This window comes from Mobula hypostoma, chromosome 14 (assembly GCF_963921235.1).
Source record: "Mobula hypostoma chromosome 14, sMobHyp1.1, whole genome shotgun sequence".
NCBI lineage: Eukaryota > Metazoa > Chordata > Chondrichthyes > Myliobatiformes > Myliobatidae > Mobula > Mobula hypostoma.
In genome coordinates, this window is record NC_086110.1 from 75864641 (window position 1) to 75882459 (window position 17819).

Here is a 17819-nt window from a genome sequence, read left to right on the forward strand (position 1 = left end):
GATACAAAGGCAGGAATTCGACCTGATATTTTCACATTGTTTGTCCAGAGTAGTCTAACTCTTGGCTCCATGGTTCTTTCCCTGTCTAGCTCAGATAACCATTCCATCCAAACACAATTTCTTGACATTAAGCAAGTTGATAGGGTGGGTTCAGAAGGTATATGGTGTGCTGGCCCTCATTAGTCAGGGGATTGAGTTCAAGAGCCAGGAAGTAGCATTGCAACTCAATAAAACTTTGGTTTGAACACATTTGGAATATTATGTTTAGTTCTGGTAGTAATTGAGCTGCTGTCTGTGATCCAAGAGGCATCCTGCGCTCCTGCAGTGCTGGAGATGCCCCTCATAAGGGGTACAGATCCAAGAGGCACCCTGTGATCCTGGAGATCTGGAGATACCCTCATGAGAGGTATAGATCAGGTGAATACCTGCAGGTTTTTCCCCCTCTGTATGGGTGAGACTAGAACCAGAGGTCAGGTCATAGGTTTAAGAGTGAAATGTGAAATGTTGAAGAGGAACCTGAGGGGGAACTACTTCACTCAGAGGGTGGGACGAGTGTGAAATGAGCTGCCAACAGAAGTGGTGGATGCAGGTTCGATTTCAACATTTAAGAGAAATTTGGATAAGTACATGGCTGAGTTGAACTCAATCAAATTGTGATGACTATTTCCTAAGGGTTCCTTTACCTTAAGCTCCCTAATCTCCTCAGGTTCATTACATAACACCCAATCCAGTATAGCTCATCCCCTAGTAGGTTCAACAACAAACTGCTCTAAAAAGCCATCTCGTCGGCATTGAACAAACTCACTCTCTTGAGATCCATTACCAACCTGATCTTCCCAGTTCAGCTGCATGTTAAAATCTCCCATGACTATCGTAACATTGCTGTTTTGACACGCCATATCTATTTCCCGTTATAATCTGTAGTCCACATCCCAGGTACTGTTTGGAGGCTTGTATATAATTATCATCAAGTCCTTTCACCCTTACAGTTTCTTAACTCAAACCACAAAGAATCAACATCTTCCGATCCTATGTCACATCTTTCTAATTTGATGCCTTTCTTTACCAGCAGAGCCACGCCACCCCCTCTGCCTTCCTTCCTACACTTCCGATACAATGTGTGGAGTACTCTGGTCTAGATGTGGGTCAATGGGTCTAGGCAGAAAACCAGATCGGCCTTATGGGTCTGTTTCTGTACTGTAGCACTCTGTGACTCAATCTGGAAATGTGAAAATTGACACACTTTGCAAGGTCGAACTTGAAGGGTTAATGCCAGGACTTATAGCCATGTGGAGGAACAGAGGGATGTTGGGGTTCACGTCCCTAGATCCCTCAAAGTTGCCATGTAAATTGATAGCATGTTTAAAAAGGTATTGGCCTTCATTAGTTGGGGGATTGCGCTCAAGAGCCGTAAGGTAATGTTGCAGCTCTATGATACCCTTGTTAGACCACATTGTTTTCAGGTTCAGTTGCCTCATTATAGGAAGGACGTGGAAGCTTTTAAAGAGGGTGCAGAGGAGATTTGCCAGGATGCTGTCTGGATTAGAGAGCATGCCCTACAAGGAAAGGTCGAGCAAGCTAGGACTTTGGAGAGAAAGAGGATAAGCGGTGACTTGACAGAGGCGATTAAGATTATGACAGGCATAGATAGAATGGACAGCCAGATACTTCTTTCCCAGGGCAGAAACGGCTAGTAGGAGAGGGCATAACTTAAAGGTGACTGGAGGAAAGTATGAGGGGTGGGGAGAGAGATGGCATTGGTAAGTTCCCCTGCCCCCCCCCCCCCCCCCACAGAGGGTGCTTGTGCATGGAATGCCCTGTCAGGGATGGTGGAGAGGGACATTTAAGAGACTCTTAGATAAGCACTTGAATGAAAGAAATATTGAGGGGTATGTGGGAGGGAAGGGTTAGATCGATATGAAGCATATCTCTATACAGTAGGTCGGCACAGCATCATGTACCAAAGGGCCTGTACTGTGCTGTAATCTTATATGCTCTTCTAATTTTAACATTCTTAATTGTGTTGTCTCCATGGGCGGTTTTTGCAAAGGAAGGGCCTAAAGCTGTCCGTACCCAACACCCATTCTGGAATTCTATCTATGCACTGTAAACCCAGCATGTTTAGTTTATAGTACATTTATTTTTGGAAGAAAGAATCTGGAATTGTTTGTGTGCAGTAGGTGTCAGTGCAGTGGTCATGGTAACAGGTCTCTTGTGGTGCTGCCTGCTTTCCATAGCCACAGCAACCTGGGCTTGACTCTCATTTCTAACTTGTGAACTCTTGCCTATTGATGTTATAACTGTGATTTTCTTTCACCTCCAGACGAGCAGCTTGAGAATGATTATCAGTTTTCCTCCTGAAGGTAATGCTGTGTTTTCCTTTTTCATTTTAATCTCTTTGCTTAAATTTGTGAGTGGTTTACTAAAGCCATTAAAATCAATGCTCACCATCCTCTGAGTTAGTTGAATCAATGTGCCTGAGTTGTTCTCCCAGTTACTCTGGTTAACTCCTCGGTTTATTAGTGGAATTGTTGGGCTGTTAGCTATGCCCTAACTGAGAACATTGTACACAAGGCCATAAATGTCTCTGACTCGTTTCAGCCGTCCAGGTGTTTCCTGCTTGCTGTTGTTGCTTGTCTGTTACTTTATTTTGCCTGCTTGTTTTACTGCCTTTAACGCAGCTAACAGGCTGGTGGACACTCGCAGGTGCACAAATTGGCAAAATCCATAGTGAGCAAAACATGGCAGCAGTTCAGTAGCACAATGGTTCGATTCACACTTCACAGTGTCAACCATCAGGTTTCAATTCCCGCCACTGTAAGGACTTTGTAGGTTTTCCCCATGACCATGTCGATTTCTTCCGGTGTTCTGGTTTCCTCTTACATCCCAAGGACGTCTGAGCTAGGATTAGTAAATGGTGGGTGTGCGATGTCAGCAGCGAAGAGTGGCAACATTTGCGGCTGCCTCAAGCACATCCTCAGATTGCAAATTACACGTTTCACTGTGTTTCAATGTACATGTGACAAATAAAACTGGTTTAAATCCTCAAAGAATAGAGCAAAACATTTCCACAGGGCAGTACGTTTTAAGAAGAACCTCAAAGGGTGATAGTGAGGTTTAACAAGGTTGAATGCAGTGAACGGTGAAGGGACCAAGGCCGTGCAAGAGAAATGGGGAAGAACTAAACCATGGACAGATTTGACCATAAGACCTAGGAGTAGAATTAGGACATTTGGCCCATCAAACCTAATCATGATTGATTTATTGTCCCTCTCATCCGCATTCTCCTGCTTTCTCCCCATCACCTTTGACTTCCTTACTAATCAAGAACCCATCAACCTCCGCTTCAAGTATACTAAGTTGGTAGAATCTCAGATGAAGACGAGAAGGCATACAGGAGCGAGATATGCCAACTAGTGGAATGGTGTCGCACAACAACCTGGCACTCAACGTCAGTAAGATGAAAGAGCTGATTGTGGACTTCAGGAAGGGCAAGACGAAGGAACACAAACCAATCCTCATAGAGAGATCAAAAGTGGAGAGAGTGAGTAGTTTCAAGTACCTGGCTGTCAAGATCTCTGAGGATCTAACCTGGTCCCAACATATTGATGTAGTTATAAAGAAGGCAAGACAGTGACTATACTTCATCAGGAGTTTGAAGAGATTTGGCATGTCAACAAATACACTCAAAAACTTCTATAGATGTACCGTGGAGAGCATTCTGACAGGCTGCATCACTGTCTGGTGTGGAGGGGCTACTGCACAGGACCAATAGAAGCTGCAGAGGATTGTAAGTTTAGTCAGCTCCATCTTGGGTACTAGTCTACAAAGTACCCAGGACATCTTCAAGGAGCAGTGACTCAGAAAGGCAGTGTCCATTATTAAGGACCTCCAGCACCCAGGGCATGCCCTTTTCTCACTGTTACCATCAGGTAGGAGGTACAGAAGCCTAAAGGCTCACACTCAGCAATTCAGGAACAGCTTCTTCCCCTCTGCCATCTGATTCCTCAATGGACATTGAGCCCGTGAACACTACCTCACTTTTTGAATATATATTATTTCTGTTTTTTTTGCATGATTTTTAATCTATTTAATTTACATAACCTGTCATTGATTTACTTATTTATTATTATTTTCTTCTTCTTCTTCTATATTATGTATTGCATTGTAATGCTGCTGCTAAGCTAACAAATTTCACGACACATGCCGGTGATAATAAATCTTATTCTGATTAGCCTTCACGGCTGTCTGTGCCAATGAATTCCACAGATTCACTACCCCCGGCTAAAGAAATTCCTCCTCATCTGTGTTTTAAAGGGATGACGTCTTTCTATTTTGAGGCTAGGGCCTCAGGTCCTAGACTCCCCCACTATAGGGAACATCCTCTCCATGTCCATTCTATCTAGGCCTTTCAGTATTTAATAGCACCAGATCCCAATTGCTGGAGCTGAACACACAAATGAGAACTTTTAATTGAAACATTGCTGGACATGGAGCCAAGATAATTTAAAGAGAAAGCTTACAAGGATGTTGCTGGGACTTGAGGACCTAGGTAATAGGGAAAGGTTGAATTGGTGAGGACTTTATTCCCTGGAATGTTATAGAATGAGGGGAGATTTGACAGAGGTATACAAAATTCTGAGAAATATAGATAAGATAAATGCAAGCAGGCTTTTTCCACTGAGGTTGAGTGAGACTAGAACTTGAGGTCATGGGTTAAGGGTGAAAGGTGAAATGTTTAAAGGGAACATGAGGGAAACTTCTTCACTCAGAGGGTGGTGAGAATGTGGAATGAGCTGCCAACACAATTGTGAATGTCAGGTCGATTTCAACGTTTAAGGGAAAATTGGAAGGTACATGGACAGGAGGGTATGGAGGGTTATGGTCCAGGTCCATGGGACTAGACAAATTAATAGTTCAGCAGGAACTAGATGGGGTGAAGGACATTTTCTGGGCTGTAGTGTTTTCTGACTCTAATAAAACTGAATGCAGAGAAAATTTACAATGATGTTGCCAAGACTTGAGTTATAGGGAAAGGTTGAATAAGCTAGGACTTTATTCCCTGGAGCAGGGGTTCCCAACCGGGGGTCCACAGACCCCTTGGTCAATGCAAGGGTCCAGGACATAAAAAAAAGTTTGGAAGATTAAGGGGAGATTTGATAGAGGTATACAAATGTATGAGGCATAGGATAAATGCAAGCCAGCCTTTTCCACTGAGAATGGGGAAGCCTAAAACTAGAAGTCATGGGTTAAGGGTGAAAGGTGAAATGTTTAAGGGGAACATGAGGGGGAACCTTTCACTTAGAGGGTGGTGAGAGTGTAGAACAAGCTCCCAGCTGAAGTGGTGGATGTGGATGTAATTTCAAATTTAAAAGAAGTTTGAATATGTACATGGATGAGAAGGTACAGATGCAGGTCGATGGGATTAGACAGATTAATAATTTGGTATGGACTAGATAAACCAAAGGGACCATTTACTCTGATGGAGTGCTCTATGACTCCATGATATTCTTTGCCTGACACAGAAACATTTCTCTACATCTCTCTCTACAAACACTGCATAATTTTCTAGTGTCACCCCTCAGTTTTTCTCAAGAGATTCTGTCTTCACCGTTCCTGACATACTGGCTACAGCTTTGTTAATATTCTCTTTTCCCTTCCTGTGTTTTGATATCCTTTTTTATATCATGAGAAGAATACTGGATGCTCAGCAAGTATTTCAGATTTTAAACACAGAGGGGGTAGTGGATGGGGTACAGAAAACCAAACTCTTCCTCCCCAGTTTACAAACGCCTGACTTATGGGCAACCCGTAAATACTTGCAAGTGTTTGGCACACAAAGGGAATGGCTGGGGATCCATTTGATTCAGATTTATTTAACACACGTACATCCAAACATACAAATGTGCTGTTTGCATTAACAATCAACACAACCTAAGGCTGCGGGGGTAATTTCACTTGCCCCATCACTGAACTGTTCCTATAACTTACGGACTCACTTTCAAGGACTCTTCATCTAATATTTATCTTGATATTTACTTCAATTCTCCAGAGAGGGGTAGCATCTCAGGTGAAGGGGCATGTTGTGTCCAGTCTGGTGCAGCTCACTCACCTTTGGACTCCACCAGACACTCAGCTCTCACCCATGGCCCCAAGTAACTGTTTGCATGCAACAGTGGCCACACCCCAGTACACCCCACACCCCAGGCAAACTAAACCAGGTGAGGGTAGCCGGTCTCATATCCCAGTGAGATAGGAACATGCCTGTCGTAGCTCCAGTGGACTGGACAGATGAGATCAACAGTGAGATCCAATGGCCAGGAAGACAGTTCTGCTACACTCCGTGGAAGGCAAAGGGCATAGAGCCTGCTCCCACTGATCTGCACCAGGACCATAGCACTCCATACCCCTACCATCCATGTACCCATCCAAACTTCTCTGAAATGTTGAAATCGACCTCACATGCATCACTTGCACTGGCAGCTTGTTCCACATTCTCACCACCCTCTAAGTGAAGAAGTTTCTCATGTTCCCCTTAAACTTTCCACTCTTAACCCAAAATCTCTAGTTGTAGTCCCTCCCAGCCTCAGTGGAAAAAGCCTGCTTACATTTACCCAATCTATGCCCCTCATAATTTTCTATACCTTGATCAATTCTCCTTTCAATCTTCTACGTTCCAAGGAATAAAGTACTAATCTATTCAATCTTTCCTCAAAACTCAGGTCCTTCAGACCCAGCAACATCATTGGAAATTTTCTCTGTATTCTTTCAACCTTATTTACATTTTCCCTTAGGTAGGTGACTAAAACTTCACACAATACACCAAATTAGGCCTCACCAATGTCCAATACAACTTCAACATAACATCCCATCTCGTGCACTTATGAAGGTCAATGTGCCAAAAGCTTTCTCTATGACCCTCTCTACCTGTGATGCCACTTTCAACAAATGTAGACCTGTATTCCAAAATCCCTTTGTTCTACTGCACTCCTCAGTATAAGACCTACCCTAGTTGGTCCTACTGAAGGGCAACACTTCACACTTATCTGCCATTTTTCAGCCCATTTTTCCAGCTGGTCCAGATCCCACTGCAAGCCATAATAGTCTTCCTTGCTGTCCATTACACTCACAATCATGGCGTCATCTGCAAATTTGCTGATTCAGTTAACCACATTATCATCCAAGATCGTTGATATAGATGACAAACAACAACGGACCCAACACTGATCCCTGTGGCACTCCATTCCTCACAGGCCTCCAGTCAGGGAGGCCACCATTTACTACCACCCTCTGGCTTCTCCCACAAAGCCAACGTCTAATCCCATTTACTACTTCCCTCAATCGTAGGACTCTGCAGAGTGGTGCAGACAGCACCATTGATGTGAACTTCCCACTATTCAGAACATTTACAAAGACAGGTGTGTAAAAAGGGCCCGAAGGATCATTGGGGACCTGAGTCACCCCAACCACAAACTGTTCCAGCTGCTACCATCCAGGAAATGGTACCGCAGCATAAAAGCCAGGACCAACAGGCTCCAGGACAGATTCTTCCACCAGACTGATGAATTCCTGCTGACACAATTGTATTTCTATGTTATATTGACTGTTATGTTGTACATACTATTTATTATAAATTACTATAAATTACGCATTTAGACAGAGACGTAATGTAATGATTTTTACTCCTCATTAATATGAAGGATGTAAGTAATAAAGTCAATTCAATTCTTGACCAACCTCCAGTGCCGGACGTTGTCAAAGGCCTTGCTAAAGTCCATGCAGACAATATCCACTGCCTTGCTTTGCCTTTGTCAACTTTCCTAGTAACTTCCTTGAAAAAAACTCTGAAAGATTGGGTAGACACAACCCACCATGCACAAAGCCATGCTGCCTATCCCTAATTAGTTCATGTCTATCCAAATACTCGTATATCCAGTCCCTCAGAATACCTTCCAATAACTTTCCTGCAACTGATGTCAGGCTCACTGGCTATAATTTCCTGGTTTATTTTTAGAACCTTTCTTAAACAGTGGAACATTAACTATCCTCCAGTCTTCTGGTACCTCACCTGTCGCTAAGGATGATTTAAATATAAATGCGTTGATCTGTGGCCTGAGCTCATCAGCATGCAAAGTCACAGAAGTAGTCATGGTTATCCACCGTAACCAAGGAAGACCCCAGTTGTGGCAGCAACTTGTCACTGGAACCAAATTTCTAAGATCATGAGTGGAACTTGCCCAGTGCAACAGCTTTTCCCACAAGGGTTTCCTGTCATCATTGGACATGACAGACAACCACCACAAAGAGTGCATAAATTGCAAGTATAAGAGAAAACAGAACAAATTACTGTAGAGCAGTAACCTCTGTTGTTCATGAAAATTTAAATTGGATTAATGGCAGGAACTTTATTAATAGCAGGGCTCTATTATTTATTTATTAGTTTTTTGTATTTCCACGTTTGTTTTCTTCTGTATATTAGCTGCTTGCCAGTCTTTGTGTATAATTTGTCATTAATTCTATTGATTTTCTTTCTTCTACTACAAATGCCTGCAAGAAAATGCCAGGCAGGGTCCTAGTGGGCGTTCAGTTCTGCCAAGGAATTCTACTGTGGGTAGCTTGGGCCAGTTGTGTCATTGTTCAGCTTGCAGGACAGACAGGCTGTGCTCGGCACTGCCACTGACAGCCAGCAACTGAACAAAAAGGGAAAACCCACGGAATGTTGGAATTTTGCGTGGGATAGCAGAGTGGGACAAAGGGGGAAAAGATCCAAAAATAAAGACTCTTTATGCAAATTTCACATTACAGAAGTAACCCCGTCATTGCCCAGACCCATCCATTCCTACAGCCCTATTGACTGCCACTTGTTACAGCGCCTATCAGTCCAGTCCTTTGCCCATCACCGATACCTCACTAGAAATTAGACTAAGACCACAAGATATAGAAGCAGAATTAAACCATTCAGCACATTGAATCTGTTCCAATATTTAATTATGGCTGATTTATTATCCCTCTCAACCCCATTCTCCTTGTTTCACCTTGTAACCTTTGACGTCCTAACTAATCAAGAACTTATCAACCGTTTTAAATATACCCAATGACTTGGCCTTCACAGCTGCGTGTGGCAAAAAGTTCCACACATTCACCATCCTCTGGCTAAAGAAATTCCTCCTTGCCTCTGTTCTAAAGGGACGTCTCTCCACTGAGGCCTAGACTTCCCCACTACAGAGAACATCTTCTCCACATCTGCTCTGTCTAGGCCTTTCAATATTTGGTACATTTAGACCATAAGACCATAAGACAAAGGAGCAGAAGTAGGCCATTCGGCCCATCGAGTCTGCTCCGCCATTTTATCATGAGCTGATCCATTTTATCCTATTTAGTCCCACTGCCCCGCCTTCTCACCATAACCTTTGATGCCCTGGCTACTCAGATACCTATCAATCTCTGCCTTAAATACACCCAATGACTTGGCCTCCACTGCTGCCCGTGGCAACAAATTCCATAGATTCACCACCCTCTGACTAAAAAAATTTCTTCGCATTTCTGTTCTGAAAGGGCGCCCTTCAATCCTGAAGTCATGCCCTCTCGTACTAGACTCCCCCATCATGGGAAACAACTTTGCCACATCCACTCTGTCCATGCCTTTTAACATTCGAAATGTTTCTATGAGGTCTCCCCTCATTCTTCTAAACTCCAAGGAATACAGTCCAAGAGCGGACAAACGTTCCTCATATGTTAAATGAGATCTTCCCTCGTTCTTCTAATCTCCAGTGAGTCTAGGTCCAGATACACTCCTCATATCTCTCATTCCTGGGATCATTCTTGTGAACCTCCATGTTCGATACCAGCACATCCCTTCTTAGGATGTGGCCCAATTCTCCAAGTGTGGCCTGAACAATACCCAATGAAGCCTCAGCATTACATCCTTAATTTGCTTCAAAGTTAAGGCAACCAGCTGATGCATGTTCTTGACACCAAATGCTATGCATTCTCTTGCCTCCATAGAGCCTACTGACCTGTTGACCTCCTCCAGCAGTTTGATTTTTGCTACAGATCCCAGCATCTGCAGGGATCAGCAATGACACAACTCATGTAAGGGTTAGGGTTAGTAAGTTATGGGCACACTATGTCGGTGCTGCAGGCTGCCCACAGTGCATCCTCAAACTGTGTTGGTCATTGACAGTAAATGATGTATTTCACTGTATGCTTTGATATTAATGTGACAAATAAAGCTAATATTAATCTCAGTACTAGGAATCAATCCACGAGCTCAGACATTTGCAAAGCAGACTGTTAATCTATATAAAGAGATTCTTCAAAGTGTCAGGTTTGCATGGTTTGGATGGAAATGTGGATGTAGACAGCACAAGGATCGTGAATAGCGAAGGTTACCAAAAGATATCAATTGGTTGTGAATTTGGGTGAGGAAGTTTCTTTTTGATCAGTTTAGAGTTGCAGCGCACTTCTGGCCCCATGAGTCCACTATGCCCAATTACACCCATGTCACCAATTAGCCTACCTGAACCTCTGAAATGTGGGAGAAAACCAGAGCATCTGCAAGAAACCCATGTGGTCATGAGGAGAACGTACACACTTTTACAGACAGCGTCAGGAATTGAAACTGGGTCTCCAGGCACTGTAATAGCATTACAATCACTGCCACACTGGAGTGGAGTTTAATTCAGACAAGCTGAAGTATTACACTTCGGGAGGTCAAATGTAAAATGGCAAGGTAAAGACAACTATGGATCAGAATGCAAGTCCATAGATCCCCAAAGGTGACAAAACAAAGATCAGGTGGGAAAGGTAGGGAACAGCATGCCTTCAACGGTCAGGGCATTGTCATATTGCAGCTGTAATAAAAACTTGGGCTGCATTTGCAGAATGTATACAGTTCAGTACACCACTGTAGAGGAAGAATGTGGAGGATTTGTTGAGTATGGAAGAAGTTCACCAGAATACTGTCTGGATGAGAGACTATGATCTATAAGGAGATTTTGGACAAACGAGGATTGTTTACTCTGGAGCATCGAGATATATACAAAGTTATGAGAAGCAGCTAGACTAAGGTGGGATTGTCAAATACCAGAGGGTATAAATTTATGGTGAGTGGGGGTAAGTTTAAAGGAGATGTGCAAGGCAAGTTTTTGTTTTATATAGAGTGTGATAGGTGCCGGGAATGTGCTGGTGGAAGAGATGGTGGCAGTGAAAACAACAGGAACATTTTAAAGATGTTTAGACTGACACATGAATGGGCATGGAATGGAGGATAGAGACCATGTGCAGGCAGAGGGGATTAACTTAAAATAGTCAGCACAGACATTGTGACCTACACTGAACATGACATCTAAAACTCTGACAAACTTGCATAGCTGTGCAGTGGAGAATATATATTGACTAGCTACATCACAACCTGGTATGGAAACATCAATGACCTTGAACAGAAAATCCTACAAAGTCTAGTGGATATGGCCAAGTCCATCACTGGTGAAACCCTCCCCTCCATTGAGCACATCTACATCAAAAGCTGTCGCAGGAAAGCAGCATTCATCATCAGGGACCCCTACTATCCAAGCCATGCTCTCTTCTCGCTGCTGCCATCAGGAAGGTGGTACAGAAACTTCAGGACTCACACCAGCAGGTTCAGGAACAGTTATTACCTTTCAACCATCAGACTCTTGAACCAAAGGGGATAACTTCACTTGCTCCATCACTGAACTGTTCCCACAACCTATGGACTCAATTTCAAGGTCTCTTCATCTCATATTCTCAATATTTTTTCTCTTTTATATTTGCACAACTTGCTGTGCTTTGCACATTGGTTGTTTGTCCACCCCGTTGGGCACAGTCTTTCTTTGCAGTCTGTTCCAGTTCTTGGATTTTCTGAGTATGCCCTCAAGAAAGCGGATCTCAGGATTATATATATGGAACCATATATGGACTGTACATTGATAATAAATTTATTTAGAGACACATTATGGAACAGGCCCATTCTGCCCACCGAGCCATGCCACTCAAGCAACCCACCTGTTCAACACTAGCCTAAAACACTCAAGATCTTCCACAGATGTATTGTAGGCTGCATCACTGTCTGGTGTGGGGAGTGAGGCTACTGTACAGGATCGAAAGAAGCTACAGAATGTTGTAAAATTAGTCAGCTCCATCTTGGGTACTAGCCTCCATAGTATCCAAGACATCTTCAAGGAGCCTGCCTTAGAAAGGCAGCATCCATTAATAAGGAACCCACCCCCCCCACCCAGCCCCCCCATCACCCAGGACGCGCTCTCTTCTCATTAGCTTCAGGAAGCAGGTACAGAAGTCCGAAGGCACACTCTCTGCAATTCACAAACAGCTTCTTCTGGTTCCTAAATGGACATTGAACACTATTTCACTTTTATTTTTTAAGTATTATTTCTGTTTTTCCACTATTTCTAATTTAATTATTTTACACACACATACATATATTTTTACTTTTGTTCCTATATCATATATTGCACTGTACTTCTGCTGCTAAGCTAACAATTTCACAGCATATGCTGGTGATATTAAACCTGATTCTGATCACAGGACATTAAATGGTGTGCATCTCAAATAGCCTCTGACAACCAAGTCCAGCTCCAGGCCTTCATGTGTGGCTTAGCTACTAAGCCTCGGACAGAGGGCGCAAAGGCATGTTACTGGCACCTTAAAACCAGTTGCTTGGGGCAGATGGGGCTCACCAGTCATAGATGGCAGTTCTCCTGGGATAAGGAAAACCGATTTCAAACCTCCACTGCCTGGAGATAGACTCACTCATGGGGGTGGTTTCAGGAGTAAACCCCAAGGAAAGATACGGAGCTGAAGTCCCTAAGGCAGTCCTACATTATGTTCAAAATAGACTGGCAACTCATGCTGGTAGCCAAACTGTACCATCTCTGCTGCTCCTTTGCATTCATCAGCTGTGTAGCGAGCAAGAGCCCACTGCACGGGCAATAGCTTGCTCTCCATTTGGATTGCCTGGCTTGCTTATTGACTTTAACAGCCTGGATACAACATCCATGGTCGACTGACCAATGGAAGGCCTTAGAATTACAGGACAATTGCAATGACCAATTAACCTACTAATCAGTACGTCTTTGGACTGTGGGAGGAAACCAGAGCATTCAGAGGAAACCGATGCACTCACGGGAAGGACGTACAAATTTCTTACAGGCAGCATCGGAACTGAACTCTGATGTCCCAAGCTGTAATAGCATCATGCTAACTGCTACATTACCGTGGCACACTCTTTGCCCTCATCAGGGCTTCTTGTTGTAAGAGTTTTAAGTACTGTAGAGAGGGGATAGAGGGGGAGAGGGATAGAGGAAGACGGGGAGATGTATGTTGGGAGTGGGGGGGGATTTATGTTGGGAGTGGGGGGGGATTTATGTTGGGGAGGGGGAGGGGTTGAGTGGAAAAATTAGAGGAAAAATAACAGAAGACTAAACCCAAAATACCTCAACTATTTTTCATTTCCCTCTCTACTGATGCTGACCAACAGTGCAGCATTAATGAGCTTCAAGTACTGCATAATAACAGAGAGGAGTGTTGTGCAGGGGTAGGGTAAGAGGGGAAAATGACCGGAAACTAAATCAACAAATTCACTTTGAACTGTTCTACATTCTATGTTCAGTTAAGACAACCACTCCTACAATAAGTTAAGCCACCAGTGCATAACATTCACAAACAAGAGGAATTCTGCAGATGCTGGAAATTCAAGCAACATACATCAAAGTTGCTGGTGAATACAGCAGGCCAAGCAGCATCTCTAGGAAGAGGTACAGTCAACGTTTCAGGCCGAGACCCTTCGTCAGGACTAACTGAAGGAAGAGTTAGTAAGAGATTTGAAAGTGGAAGGGGGAGGGGGAGATCCGAAATGATAGGAGAAGACAGGAAGGGGAGGGATGGAGCCAAGAGCTGGACAGGTGATTGGCAAAGGGGATACAAGAGGATCATGGGACAGGAGGCCCAGGGGGAAGGAAAAGGGGGAGGGGACCCAGAGGATGGGCAAGTGGTATAGTCAGAGGGACAGAGGGAGAAAAAGGAGAGTGAGAGAAAGAATGTGTGTATAAAAATAAATAGCAGATAGGATACAAGGGGGAGGTGGGGCATTAGCGGAAGTTAGAGAAGTCAATGTTCATGCCATCAGGTCGGATGCTACCCAGACGGAATATAAGGTGGTGTTCCTCCAACTTGAGTGTGGCTTCATCTTTACAGTAGAGGAGGCCGTGGATAGACATGTCAGAATGGGAATGGGATGTGGAATTAAAATGTGTGGCCACTGGGAGATCCTGCTTTCTCTGGCAGACAGAGCGTAGGTGTTCAGCAAAACGGTCTCCCAGTCTGTGTCGGGTCTCGCCAGTATATAGAAGGCCACATCGGGAGCTCTGGACGCAGTATATCACCCCAGCCGACTCACAGGTGAAGTGTCGCCTCACCTGGAAGGACTGTCTGGGGCCCTGAATGGTGGTAAGGGAGGAAGTGTAAGGGCATGTGTAGCACTTATTCCACTTACAAGGATAAGTACATACATCCATCCAGGGATACAGCAGTTAAAACCAGTCCCCTTGAACACAGGTACTTTCCCTGCTTTGGGCATGGTCCCCTTTCACGCACAGTGAGACCAACATACCTATCGTCTACCTCCGAAACTGACAACTGACAGAGGGGTTAGGGTTGGTAGGTTATGGGCATGTTCTGTTGGCACTGCAGGCTGCCCAAAGCACATCGTCGGACTGTGCTGGTCATTGACACAAACGACGCATTTCACTGTATGATGTTAATGTGACAAATAAAGCTAATATTAATCTCAATACTAGAATCAAACCACGAGCCCACACAGCTCAGACATTTGCAAAGCAGACTTTTAATCTATATAAAGAGACTCTTCAAAGTGTCAGGTGGTGCTCACTAGTGCCATGGACAGAGGGTCAATACCCAGTCCAGCAACTAAAGCATAAAAAGCTGATATACCTTGCACATTACCATAAGAATGCCACAGCATCTCCTTTGAGACAAGAAATTGAACCAAACTCCTCTGTCAGGTCAATACAAGATATTTCGTCTCTTCCCATGTCAATATTTAGAACACAAAACACACCATGGTAGTTTAGCGGTTAGCGTAACACTATTATAGCTTGGGGTGGTGTTCGGAATTCATTTCCACTGCTGTCTATAAGTTTGTACATTCCCTCCCAAGTGCGTGTGGGCTTTCTCCAGTTGTTTCGGCTTCCTCTCACAGTCGTTCTGGTTAGGAGATTAATTGGTCATTGTAACTTGTCCTGTGATTAGACTAGGGTTAAATAAGTGGGTCAGTGGCAGTAAAGCTCAGTGGGCTGGAAGCGCCTGTTCCATGTTGTATATCTAAATAAATAAATAAAAACTCGTTTGCATATTATTCCATTGACAATAGGATCTTATACATATTTTGGCTGTGATATTATATTACAACTGTGCTCAGCACTTTAATGGAAGTCACTATCTTTTACCTATTCAGACACTGGCAACCCTACTGCTCAAAATTTCCCTACACTTCCAGAATTGATTCATCCAACCAGATCTCTACACAACAGTTTTTCTTCACTAAAAACCCAAGTTTGAAATACAAGTCTTAGCTGTTGGCATTTTCTTTTCAAGTTCTCTGTCAGCAAGACACAATAAAAGGAAACACTCCCTCAGTTGTCCTTACCTCAATATCTTGAAGACTGAAGTCGTTCTGATGCTTGAAGTTTGCTGTGCCCGCACTCAGTTCCATTAGCATTTTCGCAATCTCTGGCTTGATTGCAGCTGTCAACCTGCTTGCTGCCTCCATGACATGTACCTGCACGTCTTTCAGTTGCATAGCAGCTTTGGAATAATGCGAACTCCGAAAAACGCTACTGAAGAGGTCGGTGAGGAGGGTGCTGGCTCGACAGAACACATTCAGTGCATCCAAGTATTTGGAGATGCCCTGCTGGATGTCGGCGACTTGGGTGGTGGGGGACACAGGGTTGGAGCAGTTGGCAGAGGTGGCAGGTGTCAGCGATGGCACTGCCGTGGGGGATGTGAGCGGTGCACTCAGAGTCCTGCCCAGCTCAGGCATCGGGTACTGGTGCTGCTGCATCTTCTGCTTGGACCCGCCAAGCAGAAACCGACGCTTGTAGTCCATCTTATTTTCCTGTGCACTGCAACAATACATAAGTGACAGTGGAGCTTCTGCAGCCTCGCCCTTCACTGCGCAGAAGTCTGGTCAAGGTAGCTCTTTCCTTACTGTCAAACTTCCCAAACAACTTTGAACACAGAAGGTCCTGCCAACGAGTAGAGTCTCAAGGGCATGATTTCAGCTCCAGAGTGCAAACAAAGGCAAACATTTCTACACATGCACAAAATCCCGGAAAGTCAGTTCAGGAGAACAAAAGGGTTTTTGTCCACTGCACTGGCCTCGTGTGTTCGGTGCAGCCCTGCTGCAGCCAGTTGCGTGAGGAACGGCAAATAAAGAAGGAATCCTTCAGAACCTGCCCAGGTGTGCTGTACCTGACCCGCACGTTCATCAGCTGCTGCTGCTACTCAGAGTTAGCCAGCAACACATGGAAAGAAAGAGTCTAATAGTACTTCACAGTGTCCCAATAATTACGATAAAGCCAACTAGAATGTCCAATTGGAAGAATCAGTGCCATTTCATTCCAAAAGAAATAGGCTGGTAGGTAAAGGAGACTTAACCCAGATGAAATGGGTATTTGCTAACCAGTTACTGCTACTGGGCTGTCCACTGCTATGACGGAGTTGTGTGCAGTTGATGAGCGTTCTTGCTTGCTTCAATACACGGAAGCCGAAATAGTTCTACAAAGCAGCACTTAAAAAAAAATTCAAACTACAAAATGGATTAAGACACTGATCAACAGCGAAAGTTAAATTTAAAATATCAGCTATTCAGTGCTTGGATGATCACTCAACGCTGTCCACATTGCTTCTGTCCCGGATACAGTTCAAGCCCTTCAAAAGAATTTTTGACAGATCCAGTCGGTCAAACGTTGCTCACTTGGATGTGGACTTGCAGCCTCAACTCTGAAACAAACTACTGGGAGCCCTGTCTGTAACCTCTGCGGATTTGACAGCCTCCTCCTCTCCTTCAGACGTGTTAGCTTTTTATTCTTGTTGAGGTAGTGTGAGCTCGGCAGCGGAAACAAGTGGTGTGTCCAGATTGATTATGTACTCTGCAGCCAGCTGAAGCAGGAAAGCACTAACGTATTGCTAAGGCCTCTAGGTCATTTCCTGAAATAAAGAGAGAGAAATCAATCCAAACAATGCACGTGCTGCAAGAGAATTAGACTCTACCCCAAGCAGTCCTTTAGATTAGAACCTGGCATTTGCACAGGAGAGACAGGAGGGGGCTGGAAATTATTTTCAAGGCATTTGAGAGGAGGAGGGAGAGAAAGTGGAAGGTGGGAGAACGCTCATAGAACAGTCCATGAATTGTATCTCTTGACGATATATAGAAATCAAATATACTATGCTGGTTGTGTGTGGGAAGATGAAAGATGGCCTGAGGTAGGGAGATATATATGGGAAGGTTGAGGGTGGGCAGAAGGCCTTGGTTGTGCGGGAGGCCAGAAGGAGGCACATGTGCAGGAAGGTGGAGGGTCAGGCTTGCGTGTGAGGGAGTGGGGGGGGGACTGGAGGGAGGCAGAGGGTGTGTACAGGTGGCATGGGGAATAGTGGAGGAGTGAGGAGAACAGCATGAAGGAAGGGACTGGAAGAGGAGGGGGTTGGAAGAATCACTTCCGATTCTCACTCTGAAATGGATTGGTCACTTTGTTGACATT

At 44.3% G+C, this 17819-nt stretch overlaps 1 protein-coding gene across 3 annotated transcripts in view; it reads right to left on the bottom strand.

Moving 5' to 3' along the window:
* The window catches only part of LOC134356359 (granule associated Rac and RHOG effector protein 1-like), a 249049-nt gene that overhangs the window by 116199 nt on the left and 115031 nt on the right, over positions 1-17819 (bottom strand). For 2 of the 3 annotated variants that reach the window (XM_063067259.1, XM_063067260.1), the window contains exon 2: positions 15707-17268. The exons of the other annotated variant lie outside the window; for it this stretch is intronic. In XM_063067259.1, coding sequence (XP_062923329.1) covers positions 15707-16195 — 489 coding nt within the window. In that variant the 5' untranslated portion in view covers positions 16196-17268. The remainder of the gene's footprint in view (positions 1-15706; positions 17269-17819) is intronic. 3 annotated transcript variants of the gene reach the window in all.